The 19,425-nt window shown below is 33.6% G+C and overlaps 1 protein-coding gene across 1 annotated transcript; it reads left to right on the top strand.

Moving 5' to 3' along the window:
- Window positions 1-721: 721 nt before the first annotated feature.
- Window positions 722-4,256, top strand: LOC139898596 (luminal-binding protein 5-like). The gene is made up of 7 exons (XM_071881350.1): window positions 722-862; window positions 1,302-1,572; window positions 1,665-1,879; window positions 1,977-2,219; window positions 2,318-2,952; window positions 3,099-3,181; window positions 3,663-4,256. The coding sequence occupies exons 1-7, from the start codon at window positions 823-825 to the stop codon at window positions 4,162-4,164; spliced, it is 1,989 nt and encodes a 662-aa protein (XP_071737451.1). The 5' UTR covers window positions 722-822; the 3' UTR covers window positions 4,165-4,256.
- The last annotated feature ends 15,169 nt before the right edge of the window (window positions 4,257-19,425 follow it).

Genomic DNA, 19,425 nt, shown 5'->3' with positions numbered 1-19,425 from the left:
AGTGTCAAATAACTATTTTCATAAAAAATCTTAAATAAACTCCACCCAAATATTCAACGGGTCATATCTTCTCGCTCGCAACGAGTTAAATTTTTTCGACACCATCGTTAAACTCGAAATAATTTTAGGAACACAATGTCACTAGCTATACGTAAAACGAACGCTTTCTAAAAAACGCTAAATATTTGGGGTACTTTTCATACACGTTGATTTTGCGTTAAATTTTTAAAAGTCGACAATTCCATAGCGAAACGCAGAGATGCACATATATTGTTAATTTAAAATAACATTTAAATCTCTCACGGGTTATACCTTTTAGTTCGACTCGAGTTGCGCTTCAACGAAATCATCGTTAGCCACAAAATAATTTTACTAAACGCAATAAAATACATTGAAAACCGAACCTCCGGCGCGAAGCGAGGGTTCGATAACTAGTTTTGAAACATTTAACAATTTAAAGGTGTTAAACAACATTAATTAGAAATTGTAGGGATTAAAATGGAATTACAAAACCTCAGGGACTTTATTTGATGACGAAGCAAAACAAATGAAGAAAGAACACGTCGGACATAACACTACCTCCATTTCTATTGGTTACAAAACTCAGTACATCGATTTCATTGGTCCAGCTCATCAACAATGACATAAAATCCAGTATGCTCTAGAATCACACGCACCTATATGTACACAAACACTTGCATATTCTCACAATATAAAATCTCAAAATTTATTCCTATTTTCGAAACCAGAGTTCTATTTCTCGAATCATCAAATATTAGCATTAGCAATTAACAACTAATCTAGAGCGCACGTTGGTGAATCATGGGCCGTTTCGGCTTCGTTACTGCGATTGTTTTAATCGGTATGTTTTCATATTTTAATTTAATTTAATTTAATTGTGTTATCGATATTGTGTGATTTGCTTATTTGATAATTAGCTGTTGTTTGAGATCTGATATAAGTACATTGATTGATCAGTCTAATTAAACCGAATATTTACGTGATTACTTTTTTTTTTTTATGTGAAATTTTAAGATGTTTGTCTGCATAATTAGTGTAAAATTCGATATAAATACATTTTGTTCGTGTCGAATTCGATATAAATTCATTTTGTATGTGATTACCTGATCTAACTCGTTCGAACCTTGTGAAACCCTAATTTTAAACATCCGATCAATTGATATAGATCAAGAGCGTTGAATCTGATTAGCCGTTTATTAATTGCGTTTTAAACTGCAACTGTTATGTGTTACAGGCTGTTTATTAATTGCGTTTTAAACTGCAACTGTTATGTGTTACAGGTTGTTTATTTGCATTTTCAATTGCAAATAAAGAAGAAGGTAGCAAGTTAGGAACAGTTATTGGAATCGATCTTGGAACTACCTATTCTTGTGTTGGTGTATATAAAAATGGACATGTTGAAATCATAGCCAATGATCAAGGAAACCGTATCACTCCATCGTGGGTAGCTTTCACTGAATCCGAAAGGTTGATCGGTGAGGCTGCAAAGAATCAGGCGGCTGTAAATGCCGAAAGAACCATCTTTGATGTTAAGAGACTTATTGGAAGAAAGTAAGTACCTCTTTTAATCTGATTGTTTGTGTATACATTGCAATTATGTTGTTTTATGTTTATTGAATTGTATTGTATTTGTATGATGATAGGTTTGAGGACAAAGAGGTTCAGAGGGATATGAAGCTTGTTCCTTATAAGATTGTGAATAGGGATGGGAAGCCTTATATCCAAGTCAAACTTAAAGATGGTGAGACTAAGGTTTTCAGTCCTGAAGAGATTAGTGCTATGATTTTGACCAAAATGAAGGAGACAGCTGAGGCTTTTCTTGGGAAGAAGATTAAGGACGCTGTTGTCACAGTTCCTGGTTAGTAAATTTAATAAATTTGAGCTTAGTTTTGTGTTGTGACTTGTAGGATTGAATTGTGTTTGTTGATTGATTATGTTTTTCATTGTGTGTGCAGCGTATTTCAATGATGCCCAAAGGCAAGCTACAAAGGATGCAGGTGTGATTGCTGGTTTGAATGTTGCTAGAATCATTAATGAGCCTACGGCTGCTGCTATCGCATATGGTCTAGACAAAAAAGGCGGTGAAAAGAACATCCTTGTGTTCGATCTTGGTGGTGGTACTTTTGATGTCAGTATTTTGACTATTGATAATGGTGTTTTTGAGGTTCTTGCCACAAATGGTGATACCCATCTTGGAGGTAATGTATTTTTATTTTTTATTTTTTTGGCTACTGTTTATAATACTAATTACCATTCTATCATTTGCTCAATGCGCTTATGAATGGGTTTTTTTTAGGTGAGGACTTTGACCAAAGGATTATGGAATACTTTATCAAGTTAATCAAGAAGAAACATGGAAAAGACATTAGCAAGGACAACAGAGCACTCGGAAAGCTAAGAAGGGAAGCTGAGCGTGCCAAAAGAGCTTTAAGTAGCCAACATCAAGTTCGTGTCGAGATCGAGTCGCTTTTCGACGGTGTTGATTTCTCTGAGCCATTAACTCGAGCCCGGTTCGAAGAACTAAACAATGACTTATTCAGAAAGACAATGGGACCCGTAAAAAAGGCCATGGAGGACGCTGGACTAGAAAAACGACAGATCGATGAAATTGTTCTTGTTGGTGGTAGTACTAGGATTCCAAAAGTTCAACAACTTCTTAGGGATTACTTTGATGGTAAGGAACCTAATAAAGGTGTGAACCCTGATGAGGCTGTTGCGTTTGGTGCGGCGGTACAAGGCGGTATTTTGAGCGGAGAGGGCGGTGATGAGACAGCTGGCATCCTTCTATTGGATGTTGCACCGCTTACCCTTGGTATTGAAACTGTTGGAGGAGTTATGACCAAATTGATTCCGAGAAACACTGTTATCCCAACCAAGAAATCTCAAGTTTTTACCACCTACCAGGATCAGCAGACTACTGTCTCCATTAAGGTACTATTCTTCTTGTTTCGACCCAAACCCTATTTGACCCGCCCATTTTGCCACGTGAGTTAAAGCATTGTGTCTTAACTGGTGCTCTTTGGTTTTTTTTTTTTTTTTTTTTTTTTTTTTTTTTTTTTTTTGTTTTCTGAAATCAGGTCTATGAAGGTGAAAGAAGTCTCACAAAGGATTGTAGGCTTCTAGGAACGTTTGATCTCTCTGGAATTCCTCCAGCTCCGAGGTTAGTCACCAATTATCAGGTCTTCGAACGTTTGACCAAATTTGACTTTGACCGATTTTGACCGACGAGTTTTGACTGATTTTCAAAATAATCCTTAGTGTTGACCGAGTTTGACCTAGTTTTGATCAGATTTGACCAAGTTTGATCGAATTTGACCAAGTTTGACCAAGTTGGGACTACTCTCTCTCATGTTGACTAAGTTTGACTTTGATCGATATTTGGCCAATTTTGACTGATTTTCTGAGTTTAACCGAGTTTTGACCGCTTTTTCAAGTAATCCCGAGTTCTGGCCAAGTTTGACCAAATTTGACCAAGTTTGACCAAATTTGACCAAGTTTGACCAAATTTGAACTAGTTTGACCGAGTACTCCCCGAGTTGCAAAAACCGACGAGTAATTCCGAGGTCTTTAATATTATTTAGAGTTGATGTAGTATATGTAATTGGGGGCTAAATCATATAATTTTTTACTTGTTAATACAGGGGAACTCCTCAAATTGAAGTGACATTCGAAGTAGATGCAAACGGTATCTTAAACGTGAAGGCAGAGGATAAGGCTTCAGGAAAGTCAGAAAAGATTGTAATCACAAACGAGAAGGGACGTTTGAGCCAAGAAGAAATCGAGCGTATGGTAAGGGAAGCAGAAGAGTTTGCTGAGGAAGACAAAAAGGTGAAAGAAAAGATTGACGCGCGTAACTCACTTGAAACATATGTTTACAACATGAAGAATCAAATTAATGATAAAGATAAGTTAGCTGATAAGCTTGAGGAAGATGAAAAGGAGAAGATTGAAGCCGCGACTAAGGAAACACTTGAATGGTTGGATGATAATCAATCAGCTGAGAAAGAAGAGTACGATGAGAAGTTGAAAGAAGTTGAAGCCGTTTGTAATCCTATTATAACGGCGGTTTATCAGAGGTCTGGTGGGGCCCCCGGTGGTGCTGCGGGCTCAACAGAAGATGACGACGAACATGATGAACTGTAGGATGTTTTTTTGTTTGTTTGGTGATATAGTAAAGATTTTGGGGTGATTACATGTAGTTTGTTATTGATGATAATCCCTTTCTCTTGTTTCAACCTTTTTTAGGTGATCTACATACATTTTAATTTGTAATACTATCCATCTAGTCCATCTAGTGTTTAAATAACTAGTGAATTAAAAACCGGAGTTCATAAAGTTTTTTATAATCGTCTCAAGTTGCGAATTTTGGAAGCAAAACCAAAACTCGAACCGAAACTCAAAAAAACTGAGGTGAAAGCTGGATTTACATCGGTTCGGTTAAATTCAACTTTTAATTTTGAAATCGATTTGTGGTTTATATTTGCTACTAAATAAAATAATTTAATACTATTATTAGTTGAACTAGTTTTCGGTTAAGCGAAATCAAAGACGAAAGCCGAATTGATTCAAAAGTACCTCATGATGAGCAGCAATAGTAAGCTATTTCTGTTGCAGTGAAGTAACTGCAATCTACATTGATGATGACCTGTTCCATAGTGTAAATGTGTGAGGGAATCTTCATAACCGAAGCAAAGTACGAGAGAGGCCAAAAGTGAACCTTATTACAAAGTTGAAATTTGACTTGGTTTGGGTTGACAGTTCAAAGTTGGCATAAAACATAGATGACCTCTTCTAGGTTCAAGAAAGAGAGAGATTCTTTTTGGGTGAATGTCGTTTGGAGGTCTGGAAATTCATCATAGTGAACAACTCTTTCTTCAAGAAGGGTTTGAGTTTCCATTTGTTGTTGGTTATATGCCGCACACTGTCTTCGTGTGTTGGTCATTTCCTAGGAACGTGAACATTTTAACAAGGAAATCATGTTTACATGTTTTTGAAAACCTATATGCTCAACATGTGTCGATTATTGTCTAGACGCATTTTAAAAACAAGTGAGTTGTGCCATTTTGAAAGGATAGACAAGTTTCATCATTTCAATTTATGTTTGCCAATATTTGATAAGTATCATGAGATTGATATTTATCAAAAGCATTTGGTCAAACATGTGTGTGTGTATGAGTGATTTAAAAAAAAAAACTCTTATGAATTATGTAAGAAAAATTTCTTACATGACACTCTATTAGTGATGATTTTTGCAAAGAAGTTTTCACACAACCGATAAGTTATGCATCAAAACAAGTGTTCCTATTAGTATAAAAGACACTAAATATATTCTCATGTGAAATTATGTAAAGAGAAAAGGATTACATGAGAAAATTTTGAAAGTAAGCAAGATTAAAGAGTTTGGATGCTTACTTTGGAGGACCACTAGATGTTGGAGAGAAGGGAGACAATGAAATCTGGAATCTAGTAGTTGGGGTTTAAAGAAGGAGTGGGGTTGGTGAAAAAGTAATTTAGATAATAAAGATAGTGAGAAAAAGACAAAACAGCCGTCAGCTGTTGTGCGGTTAAGGCTACGGTCGACCGTGCTTCGATCACACGGGTTCAGTGGGATTAATTTTCATTAAGGTACAAGTTCCATCATTCCCAACTCGTTCCTAAGCAGAGTGAAGGTCTCCTTTTTCAAAGGCTTAGTAAAGATATCAGCTATATTTTCTATGGAGTCTACCTTGTCAATCACAATGTTACCTTTTTGGACATGATCACGTAAAAAGTGGTGCCTAATGTCTATGTGTTTAGTCCTAGAATGTAATATTTGATTCTTAGACGGGTCTATAGCACTCTTATTATCACAACTAATAGGTATTTCAGAAGAGATGATACCATAATCGATGAAAGTTTGTTTCATCCATAGCACTTGTGCACATGCTCTTCTCACGACAACATATTCTGCTTCGGTAGTAGATAGTTCAACGGATGTTTGTTTCTTGGAGAACCATGATGTTAAGCAAAGCCCAACAAATGCACATACACCGCTTGTGCTTTTTCGATCAATCAATGACCCTTCATGGTCGAAATTCGCAAAGCACATAATGTCAACACCGGTGAACTTTGGGTACCATAGCCTAAGATGCATTGTACCTTTCAAGTATCTAAAGATTCTTTTGACTACTTCAACGTGAGACATTTTAGGATTCTCTTGAAATCTTGCACACAAGCACACGGTATACATAATATCGGGTCGGCTTGCCGTTAAGTAGAAGAGATCCTATCATTCTTCTATACTTGGTGCTATCGAATGAATATCCTTCTCCTTCGAGAGTAGGCTTTACATTAGTAGCCATAGGAGTAGCCATTGGCTTCGATTTTTCCATTTCAAACTTTTTGAGCATATCATGAATATAGTTTTGCTGATTGATGAACGTTCCATCTTCTAGTTGCTTAATTTGGAGTCCAAGAAAGAACTTGAGTTCACCCATCATGCTCATTTCAAACTCATCATGAATTAACTTAGAAAACTCATTGCTGAGAGATTCGTTAGTAGAACCAAATACAATATCATCAACACATATTTGTACAATAAGTAAATTATTTTCATGCTTTTTGACGAATAATGTATTATTGATTTTTCCCATTTCATATCCGTGATTGATAAGGAAGGTTCTAAGTCTCTCATACCAAGCTCTAGGAGCTTGTTTGAGTCCATATTGGGCTTTCTTAAGTTTAAACACATGATATGATTTTTCAAATCTTCAAAGCCCGGAGGTTGTGAGACATATACTTCTTCATCTATGACACCATTTAGAAAAGCATTTTTGACATCCATTTGATAGATTTTTCAGTTTTTGGCACATGCATATGCAAGAAGTATTCTAATAGACTCTGGTCAAGCTACGGGAGCAAAGGTTTCATCATAATCGATTCCTTCTTGTTGGCTATACCCTTAAGCGACCAACCTAGCTTTGTTTCTAACAACCTTCCCATCTTCATCTAGTTTGTTCCTATATACCCATTTGGTTCCTATGATATTTTGCTCACTTGATAAGGGAACCAAATCCCATACATCACTCCTTTGGAATTGATTTAATTCCTCTTGCATGGCTTCCACCCAGCTCTCATCTAATAAAGCTTCTTTAACGTTTTTGGGTTCTATTTGGGAGATGAATGCATAAGTTACAACTAGATTGAAGGTTTGTGATCGTGTGGTTCTAGTGTTGATATCTCCTATGACTTGTTCTATAGGATGATCTTTAATATGTTTAAGGGCGGTTGTGGGTTTTGGATTATCTTTGTTAAGGTCGTTTTGGGTTGTGATAAGATTTTTTTTCTCATTTGTTTCCTCGACTTCTTTGGACTCATTTTGGGTTGTGCTAATCACAATGGCTTCTTGTTCAAACACATCATCATCTACTAGTGGTTTGGACTTAGGTGAAGGAGTTTCATCGAATGTGACATCTAACTTCTTTTCTATGACATTCGTATATTTATTTAGAACTCTATAGGCTTTACTCTCTAAAGAATATCTTAGGAATACTCCTTCATAGGCTTTAGGTTCAAATTTTGTTAGATATTCCTTTTTGTTTAAGATGAAACACTTGCACCTAAATACCCTAAGGTGACTTACGGTGGGTTTCCTACCGTTTAGAATTTCGTAGGGTGTCTTATCAATTGAAGGCCTAATTAGAACTCTATTTTGAATATAAGTAGAGGTTGCTACGGCTTCACACCAAAATTTTTAAGGGATTGATTGTTCATTTAACATTAGAACTTTATTTTGAAGAGTTCGGTTTTTCCTTTCAACAACCTCATTTGATTGAGGAGTGCGAGTAGCCGAGAAATTATGAGAAATTCCATGTAAATCACAAAAGACTCCAAATTGGTCATCATTATCAAATTCTCTTTCATGATCCGTTGATATCGCTTTAATTATACATGTTTTATCTCGCGATATCTCCCTCACTTCGCTCCGTTGTTGATGATCATGGAGCCTATTCCAATATGCTTATGAGCTAAATGGCAATTTGGGAGCTAAGGACTTAATTTGGTGTAAAATTGACCAAATCTTGATCAAAAGTGGCAAAGAAAATGGCAAGTGAAGAAATCAGCTCAAAAGCGCCGCTCCTCAGATAAAAGCGCCGCACCTAAATGAAAAGTGACGTTCTTGTGCACGTTTTGGCACCATTTTCCACCAGTGGCCAGAAGCGCCGTTCCTGAAGCCAAAAGCGCCGATCCTAGCCAATCAAAAGCAACGCTCCTAAATCAAAAGAGTCGCCCTTGAATGAAGCAAAAGCGTCGCTCCTGAAGTATGCCAAAAGCGCCGCTCCTATTCCAAAAGCGGCGCTCCTGTCGCTAATTCATCATCCATTTGTGTTTGAAGGTGGATTGAAGGAAGCTAGCTCAAGATTCATCATAGATTTGACTGTAGATCTTCATCTCTTTGTATTTGGGTTGTAATCTCCACTTTTCTTTATCTACTTTGAACTTATTGCTTGTAATAACTTTAAGATGATGATTGTTTGTGTTTCTATGCTTATTATTAGTGTAATCTTAGCCATGATTGGCTAAATCTCTTGTGTTTGCTTATCTATGAATCTCTAATGCAAGTGTTTGCCCCAAAATTGTAGTGACCCGAACTTTTCCATGTTTATATATATTAAATGAAATTGATATTTATATGATTAAGTGTTTCCAACATGTTAAGAAATCAAACTTGTTAAGACTTGATTAATTGAAATAGGTTTCATATAGACAATTGACCACCCAAGTTGACAGATGATTCACGAACGTTAAAACTTGTAAAAACTATATGATGACATATATGGATATATATATATATATATATATATATATATATATATATATATATATATATATATATATATATATATATATATATATATATATATATATATATATATATATATATATATATATATATATATAGTTAACATGATATTATGATAAGTGAGTATCTCATTAGGTATGTTAACAATGAGTGATATACATAAAAATGAGTTTATTGAATTAAGAAACTCGAAACGATATATATAACGATTATCGTTATAACAACGTCTTACTAAACACATATGAATCATATTAAGATATTGTTACACTATGTTTAAATATGATAAATGATAAGTAAACATATCATTAAGTGTATTAACAATGAACTACATATGTAAAAACAAGACTACTAACTTAAGGATTTCGAAACGAGTCATATATGTAACGATTATTGTTGTAACGACATTTAAATGTATATATATACCATATTAAGATATATTAATACATCATAATATCATGATAATGTAATAATTTAACATCTCATTAGATATTATAAACAATGGGTTAACAACATTTAACAAGATCGTTAACTTAAAGGTTTCAAAACAACACTTACATGTAACGACTAACGATGACTTAACGACTCAGTTAAATGTATATACATGTAGTGTATTATGTTGTAATAATACACTTTTGGAAGACTTCAAGACACATATCAAAGTACTTCTATTTAACAAAAATACTTACAAGTACATTCTCGTTCAATTTCATCAACAATTCTACTCGTATGCAACCGTATTCGTACTCGTACAATACCCAGCTCCTAGACGTATATACTATTGGTATATACACATAATAATTCAGCTCTTAGCAGCCCTAGATAGTCAACAAACATGTGGAACCAACAATTAGACAACTAGCATAACTTATGAGCAAGGAAACAAAAACAAGAACTCCTTTTAACCCCACTCACCTTCACCACTCACCACCTACTCCATTTCACTTCCAATTTTCTTCCCAATTCTCTCTCAAAACACACACACTCTTCCATGAACGTCTAAGTTACTATTTTTCCAGCAAAAATCATCAAATACAAGCTTTGGTTATTACCTATAATCATCATAAAAACAATTACTCAAGAACACATCAAGAACACTTCCAAGTTTACATCCAATTTTCCTAATCCATTCCAAGCAATCATCTAAGATCAAGAAACCTTTGTTATTTACAGTAGGTTATATTTCTAAATCAAGGTAATATTCATATTCAAGCTTTGATTCAATTTCTATAACTATAACTATCTTAATTCGAGTAATAATCTTACTTGAACTTGTTTTTGTGTCATGATTCTATTTCAAGAAATTTCAAGCCATCAAAGATCCTTTGAAGCTCAAGTTATTTTTTCATCATTTCCAGTAGGTTTACCCACTAAACTTGTGGTAGTAATGATATTCATAACATCATTCGATTCATATATGTATAACTATCTTATTCGAAGATTTGAACATGTAATCACTAGAACATAGTTTAGTTAATTCTAAACTTGTTCGCAAACAAAGTTAATCCTTCTAAATTGACTTTTAAAATCAACTAAACACATGTTCTATATCTATATGATATGCTAACTTAATGATTTAAAGCCTGAAAACACGAAAACACCGTAAAACCGGATATACGCCGTCGTAGTAACACTGCGGGCTGTTTTGGGTTAGTTAATCAAAAACTATAATAAACTTTGATTTAAAAGTTGTTTTTCTGGGAAAATGATTTTTCTTATGAACATGAAACTATATCTAAAAATTATGGTTAAACTCAAAGTGGAAGTATGTTTTCCAAAATGGTCATCTAGACGTCGTTCTTTCGACTGAAATGACTACCTTTACAAAAATGACTTGTAATCTGTATTTTCGACTTTAAACATATAATTTTTCTGTTTAGATTCATAAACTTAAGTTCAATATAAAACCATAGCAACTTGAATCACTCAAAACGGATTTAAAACGAAGAAGTTATGAGTAAAACAAGATTGGATATTTTTTCTTGTTGTAGCTACGTGAAAATTGGTAACATATCTATATTAATCATATCCTAGCTAACTCATATTGTATTATACATGTATTCTAATATATTATGTAATCTTGGGATACCATAGACACGAATACCATGTTTTGACATATCATATCGACCCATATATATATATATATATATATATATATATATATATATATATATATATATATATATATATATATATATATATATATATATATATATATTTCGGAACAACCATAGACACTCTATATGCAATAATGTTGGAGTTAACTATACAGGGTTGAGGTTGATTCCAAAATATTATATATACTTTGAGTTGTGATCTAGCCTGAGGCTTGTATAGACGAGGTCGTGGATTGATTCGAGATAATATATATTACTTTATTTTTCTGTACATCTAACTGTGGACAACTAGTTATAGGTTACTAACGAGGACAGCTGACTTAATAAACTTAAAACATTAAAACGTATTAAAAATGTTGTAAATATATTTTGAACATACTTTGATATATATGTACATATTTGTTATAGGTTCGTGAATTGACCAGCGGCCAAGTCTTACTTCCCAACGAAGTAAAAATCTGTGAAAGTGAGTTATAGTTCCACTTTTAAAATCTAATATTTTGGGATGAGAATACATGCAGTTTTATAAATGTTTTATAAAATAGACACAAGTAAATGAAACTACATTCTATGGCTAGATTATTAAACTGAATATGCCCCTTTTTAGTCTGGTAATCTAAGAATTAGGGAACAGACACCCTAATTGACGCGAATCCTAAAGATAGATCTATTGGACCCAACGAGCCCCATCCAAAGTACTGGATGCTTTAGTACTTCGAATTCATCATGTCTGAAGGGAGTCCCGAAATGATAGGGGATATTCCATATGCATCTTGTTAAGGTCGGTTACCAGGTGTTCACCATATGAATGATTTTTATCTCTATGTATGGGATGTATATTGAAATATGAAATCTTGTGGTCTATTATTACGATTTGATAAATATATAGGTTAAACCTATAACTCACCAACATTTTTTGTTGACGTTTAAAGCATGTTTATTCTCAGGTGATTATTAAGAGCTTCCGCTGTTGCATGCTAAAATATGGACAAGATTTGGTGTCAACATGCTTGTATAATATTGTTTAAAACTGCATTCGAGATTTAATTTGTTGTAACATATTAATATTGTAAACAAATATGTATTGGTAGTGTGTAAGTGTGATATTTTAGATTATCATTTCTGGATAATCTAGGTGGTGACTTTTTTAACCTTGTCGATAAAATAAAGGTTATAGTTTGTTTTAAAAACGAATGCAGTCTTTGAAAAACGTCTCATATAGAGGTCAAAACCTCGCAACGAAATCAATTAATATGGAGCGTTTATAATCAATATGAACGGGACATTTCAGTTGGTATCCGAGCATTGGTCTTAGAGAACCAGAATTTTTGCATTAGTGTGTCTTACCGAGTTTGTTAGGATGCATTAGTGAGTCTGGACTTCGACCGTGTTTTTCTTCAAAAACGATTGCTTAACATTTTTTGTTGGAAACTATATATTATTAACATGTAAATATTATGTGATATATTAATCTCTTAACGTGTTTGATATTGTGTGATAGATGTCTATCTCTAGTAAAAATCCCATCGACTCACCTAATAATAATGAAGAGTCGAATATACTTTGGGAAGATTCACAAATTCCCAAAGAGGAACCAGAAGAGGAGGAACCGGAAGAGGAGGAACCGAAAGAAGAGGAACCGGAAGAGGAGGAACCGGAAGAGGAATAACCGGAAGAAGAAGAGGTTCTGGAGGAAGAAATATTGATACCTACAGTAAATCGATTAAATAAAAGAAAATCCTCAACCAACGGACCAAAGTCAAAAATGGTCAATGGTGTTTCTGCCAAGGAAGCAAAATATTGGGAAGATTACCAATATTCCGATGAATCGGATCCCGATGAGAATTTCGATGATGTTATAGAAATTACCTAGACCCAATTTAATAAAGCAAAAGAAAATAATAAGGGAAAAGGTATAAAAATAGAGAAACCTGATTCCAACCCCGATGAACTTTATATGTATCGGCAACGTCCGTATTTCCTAAAATGTAACAATAACTCGAGAACCTCTAAACCACCAGGTTTTTCTAAACCATTGTGGAAAACGACGGCTCGTATTAGAGGAACACCATATATCCCTATAAAATTAGGAAAACGAACCAAGTTCGAAGAAGATGAAACCAGTGATTCAGATTAGAGGGTTGTAATCAAGTTGTGTATTTTATGTATTGTAGTGTGCTTGTACTTTTATGTTCTATGTAAAAATTGCTTGTATTGTTTGTTAATTATCTTTTTCGAATCTAATCCTTGTCTATTTTACAGTATAAAAACAAAATGGACGTTAAGGATAGACAACCGAATATTTTAGAAGACCTACCAGAGGATATGATTGAGGAAATATTGTCTAGAGTCGGCCAAAATTCATCATCACATTTAGTTATGGCGAAATTAACTTGTCAAACATTTGAAAGACTTTCCAGAAATGCCTTAGTTTATAAAAGGCTTTCCTTTGATAGGTGGGGTATATCACATTGGGGAGACCGTAAGTTACGCCGTGTTTTCTTTAAAGCGTTAAATGCAGGGAACCCAAATGCAATTTTACGCTATGGGTTAAGAACCTATTTTGACTCAACATATCCCAACATAGGATTTCGTGAGTTAGAAAGAGCTTCTAACATGCAACATAAAGAAGCACGTTATACTTACGGGTTAGTGATGTTCGCTTCTTACCAAAGTGAGAAAAAGAAAATCGGATTACAACTTTTAAATAAAACCTTCCCACAAGTGACGGATTCAGTAGTTGGGGTGAGAAACAAGGTTTTTAGATTATTACTGGGCTGTTGGACATTACGAAACCCTCGTCCTTTTGACGGCATTACAACATACTGCCTAGCTAATGGTCATAACGGTTACTTTCCACAAGACCAAGGATGGGAAGTCGTCTTAGTAAAACCAGAATGCATGACTTGTTTCTGGACTTATGAATTACGTGTCTTTATTTCTTTTGCTGAATAACTTGCGTATTAACTAGAATTGCCTTTATAGCAGCCGAGTAGCAAAGTTATTATGTGCTATATTTCATCCTCTATGTATAATAGCGGTATTGTAAGTTTGTAAAATATTGTATAAAAATTTGAACGCGAAATTTTATTATAATCAGTTTTTTCATATAGAATTGTAGTAGTTGAATTGTATATTAGCTACTAAGTATGAACTTAACGGGTAGGTACTACCCGAATTAAAAACTATAAAACACTAATATGAAGAAAAATCTTTTATAAATGAGTTCATACTATGCTACGAAATACTATTGACTACTCTTAAAATTCTATATGATTAACTTAATTCTTTTGGGCTATTTTTGAGGGAAATGGCACAGACGACTCGTCAGAATTTGAATATGAGCGAGGAAGATTTCCGTGTTTTTCTTGCAGCAAACATAGCCGCAGTACAGGCTGCGATGCAAAATAACAATAACTCTGGATCTAGCAGTGGAACTAATTCCACAAGAAATCGTGTAGGATGCTCCTACAAAGAATGCACTGCCTGCAAACCTTTGGAATTTGATGGAACCGAAGGACCAATTGGATTGAAACGGTGGACCGAGAAGGTCGAATCGGTGTTTGCCATAAGTAAGTGTACTGAAGAGGACAAAGTTAAGTACGCTACGCATACCTTCACAGGTACTGCGTTAACGTGGTGGAACACCTATCTTGAACAAGTAGGACAAAATGCTGCTTACTGATAATGCTAAAAACGAACATATATTTCATAGCATTATCCCTCAAGAAAGACAAGCTTTTAGTTGCAATTGTTCTATTTACAAGTGATATTCGTTTAAATAATAAAAGGTAAAGACAAAAGACAGATTCGACGAATTGAAGACGCAAACAACTAAAAAGCTCAAAAGTACAAAGTACAATCAAAGTGGTTCCAATTATTGATAAGAAACGTCTCAAAATTACAAGAGTACAAGAAGCAAAACGCAAAATACAAGATATTAAAATTGTACGCAAGGACGTTCAAAAATCCTGAACCGGGACCAAAGTCAACTCTCAACGCTCGACGCAACGGACTGAAAATTACAAGTCAACTATGCCTATAAATATACTATAATATATATAATTATAATAAAATTATATATATATATTATATATTATAAAAATCCGGCGGCTATACTGTTGCAAAGCTGAAAGACAGCTAGAACCGACGGCCATGCGATCGCATGGCCTGGAGGAAGAAATCCCATGCAATCGCATGGCAAGCTGGGACAGGCCTCACCTATAAATCTCGCATGTTTTGGACGTAAAAAACACACCTTTTTCTAATTTCTTTCTCTTATCTAATGTACCAAGTATCACTCCAATTAGTAATCTCAATTTGTAATTTTAATTTTAAGTTAGTGATAATAATAAGGTTGGGTTAGTCGAATGTTTTAAGGTCTTGTAAGTCGGAACTCTGTCCGTATAACGCTACACTATTAATACCCACTGTAAGTTATGTTTACGTTATTTTCATTAATGTTTCGTAGCTAAGTTATTATTATGATTATCTAAGCCGAAGTAATCATGATGTTGGGCTAAAATATTTAAAATTGGGTAATTGGGATTTGTACCACAATTGGGGTTTGGACAAAAGAACGACACTTGTGAAAATTAGACTATGGGCTATTAATGGGCTTTATATTTGTTTAACTAAATGATAGTTTGTTAATTTTAATATAAAGATTTACAATTGGACGTACCTATAAATAACCATATACACTCGATCGGACACGATGGGCGGGATATTTATATGTACGAATAATCGTTCATTTAACCGGACACGGGAATGGATTAATAGTCTATGGAATTATTAAAACAGGGGTGAAATTATGTACAAGGACACTTGACATAATTGATAACAAAGTATTAAAACCTTGGATTACACGCAGTCGATATCCTGGTGTAATTATTAAACAAAGTATTAAGACCTTGTTACAGTTTAAGTCCCCAATTAGTTGGAATATTTGACTTCGAATATAAAGATATTTTGACGAGGATACTCGCACTTTATATTTATGACTGATGGACTGTTATGGACAAAAACCAGACGGACATATTAAATAATCCAAGACAAAGGACAATTAACCCATAGGAATAAACTAAAATCAACACATCAAACATCATGATTACGGAAGTTTAAATAAGCATAATTCCTTTATTTTCATATTTAATTGCACTTCTAATTATTACACTTTTATTTATTGTCATTGTATTTAATTGCACTTTTAATTATCGTACTTTTTAATTATCGCACTTTTATTTATCGCAATTTTATTATCGTTATTTACTTTACGTTTTAAATTAAGTTGTATTTATTTTTACATTAAGTTTTAACTACGACTAAAGTTTTAAAATTGACAAACCGGTCATTAAACGGAAAAAACCCTCCTTTATAATAATAATATTACTTATATATATTTTTGTATTTTTACAAATATAGTTTTTAAATATATAGCGTTAAGCTTGTTTAAGAGATCCCTGTGGAACGAACCGGACTTACTAAAAACTACACTACTGTACGATTAGGTACACTGCCTATAAGTGTTGTAGCAAGGTTTAGGTATATCCATTCTATAAATAAATAAATATCTTGTGTAAAATTGTATCATATTTAATAGTATTACGTTGTAAAAATAATACTATTTCCTAGTACACCTCGCACACATCAAGTATTTTTGGCGCCGCTGCCGGGGACAATTCTGCTTAAACGCCGGAAGCGCAACGCTAATATATATATAAAAAAGATTTTTATTAATTTTTAGTTTACTTTTATAAAAATACGTTTTTGTAAAAATACGTTTTAAAAAAAAAATAATATATTCGAAAATATAAAAAGAAAAAGAAAAATTATATATTTTTAATAGTTTGTTAAATATATAGATATAAGTTTTATAAAGTTTCTTTATTTTTATTTTAGTTTTTAAAAATATAAGTTTTATTTAAATACTTTTTATAAATATATAAATCAGCAAAACAGAAAAAAATAAAGAAAAAAAACATTCGGCCCGATTACTGTTACAGCCCAACCCTGGCCCGAAATCTTTATCCATGCGATCGCATGGATTTTTAAAGCGAGGACCATGCGATCGCATGGCCCTGTCTGACACGCCCTAATTGACTTTCCTCTGCAATCATTATGGAGTAATTATTATTATTATTATTTAATTTAAACCCTAATTAGGGTTAGATTATTTAATTAGTTAATTTAGTTTTTATTTAATTTGTATTTTTATTTAATTAGTTTAATTAAATTATAAAATTAATACTTTTATAAAATAAATAATATAAAAATAATATTTTTATAAAAATTGTACTTTTTACAACTTTAAGATTATTTTTATATTTTGTAACTTTTAATTTATTTTAGCGTAATATTTGTATTTTTCGCTCTTATTTAGTTTTAAGGCATAGTTTTTGCCATAGTTATTTTTACTTCTAGATTTTTAGTCTTTGCCGTAAAATCCCTTAAGTGCTTTTTCTTTAGACTAAGATTTAAGTGCTTTAGAATTTTGCGACGTCGTTTTTATATTTTAGTACCTTTTTAAGTTATTGCCATTTGAGATATAGAATTTCTTTTAAGCTTTAATATTTTTAGACGCAACTTTTAATTTTTAGTTTTTAGTTCCTTTTTAAGTTTCGACGCGCTACATTCTTATTTTTATTTTTTGACTTTTTATTTTTCGACGTTTTTCGACGCGCTCTTTTTCTTTCTTATTTCTCGACATTCTAGTTTTTAGGACATAGAATTTTTCTATTTCTTCTCTCTAAATTTCTTTAAACTTTAACGAAAAATTATTTTAAGTGGTTAAATTGATAGACATCAAAATTTTCTGGTTCGTAGTAATAGTTGGATTTGTACGTGGACCGGGTTATTGAAGCCAAACAGTACTCAATTATATTGAGACCAAACGAATCCTGCCCCTCTGCTGCATCTTTTGGCTATTCGAAATGTGGGCAAAATCAGAAAAGTCTATTAATTTGATAACTTATATAATTTTTCTTATTTTTATAACTAATAGGATATTCAGTGAATGCACCGAGCAAAACGTTCACCACCTTTTGTACGTTCACCACCTGTAACTCGATCAAGACATCTAGCAAATATTGTCGCCGTTGATTTTTCTTTAGAATCGTCATCCAGTCGACCAAGTACTCCAATTCAAATTTCTGATAATCCATTTTTTGAACCCGACCTCACAATTGAGAATCCGGAGGATCTTCAGGGACAATTTATAGATCCTGAACCATTAATCTTTCCTCCGGAACCACCAATCATTCAAACAGAGATTGTTGAGGAACGAAACATTAAATCAGAATCCTCTAGTGATTCAGATTCAACAAATTCAATCATGGATAATCTGGAACCTCTAAATATGGAAGACCGAATGAGAGCTAAACGCACTGGCCAAGGTCACGCAATTACTCAACCTGACATAAATGCGCCAGATTATGAAATCAAGGGACAAATTCTACACATGGTAACTAATCAATACCAATTTAGTGGTGCGCCGAAGGAAGATCTAAATGAATATCTTCGTACCTTTAATAGGATCTGCACACTATTTAAAATAAGAGAAGTGGAGGATGAACATATATATCTCATGTTATTTCCCTGAACTTTAAAGGGAGAAGCCAAAGATTGGTTAGAATCCATACCTGAAGGGGCGATTGATACATGGGATGTTTTAGTTGAAAAATTTCTTAAACAATTCTTTCCGGCATCTAAAGCCGTGAGACTTCAAGGAGAAATTTTAACGTTCACACAAAAGCCAAATGAAACTCTATATAAGGCGTGGACCAGATTTGGAAAATTATTAAGAGGATGTCCGCAACATGGTTTAGACACCTGTCAAATAGTACAAATATTCTACCAAGGATGCGACATCACTACAAGGAAAGACATCGATATAGCAGCTGGTGGTTCCATTATGAAGAAAACCACAACTGATGCTTATAAAGTTATTGATAACACTGCTTCCCACTCACATGAGTGGCACCAAGAAAAAGATATCGTTAGATCATCTAAAGCAGCTAGAGCCGATTCTAGCCATGACTTAGATTCCATTTCCGCAAAGATAGATGCTGTCAAGAGACGAATGGAAAAGATGACTAAAGATATCCACTCAATACGAATTAGTTGTGAGCAGTGTGGAGGACCACATTTGACAAAAGATTGTCTCAGTATTGAACTAACAATGGAACAAAGAGAGAATGTTTCATACATAAACCAAAGGCCTGGAAATAATTATCAGAATAATTATCAACTGCCAAGACCAAACTACAATCAAAACCAGAATTATAACCGAAATGTTCAATACAACAACCAACAAGGTCCTAGCAATCAACAAGTATCCAATAATACTTATAATCAGCAAAGACCTGTTTTTCAAAACAAACCACCACAAACCGATGATAAAAAGTCAAATTTAGAAGATATGATGTCGAAGCTAGTTGATTCTCAAAC

Source organism: Rutidosis leptorrhynchoides, chromosome 3 (genome assembly GCF_046630445.1).
Source record: "Rutidosis leptorrhynchoides isolate AG116_Rl617_1_P2 chromosome 3, CSIRO_AGI_Rlap_v1, whole genome shotgun sequence".
Lineage (NCBI taxonomy): Eukaryota > Viridiplantae > Streptophyta > Magnoliopsida > Asterales > Asteraceae > Rutidosis > Rutidosis leptorrhynchoides.
The sequence above is the reverse complement of the archived record's forward strand: the minus strand, read 5'-3'. Positions and strand labels throughout refer to the sequence as shown.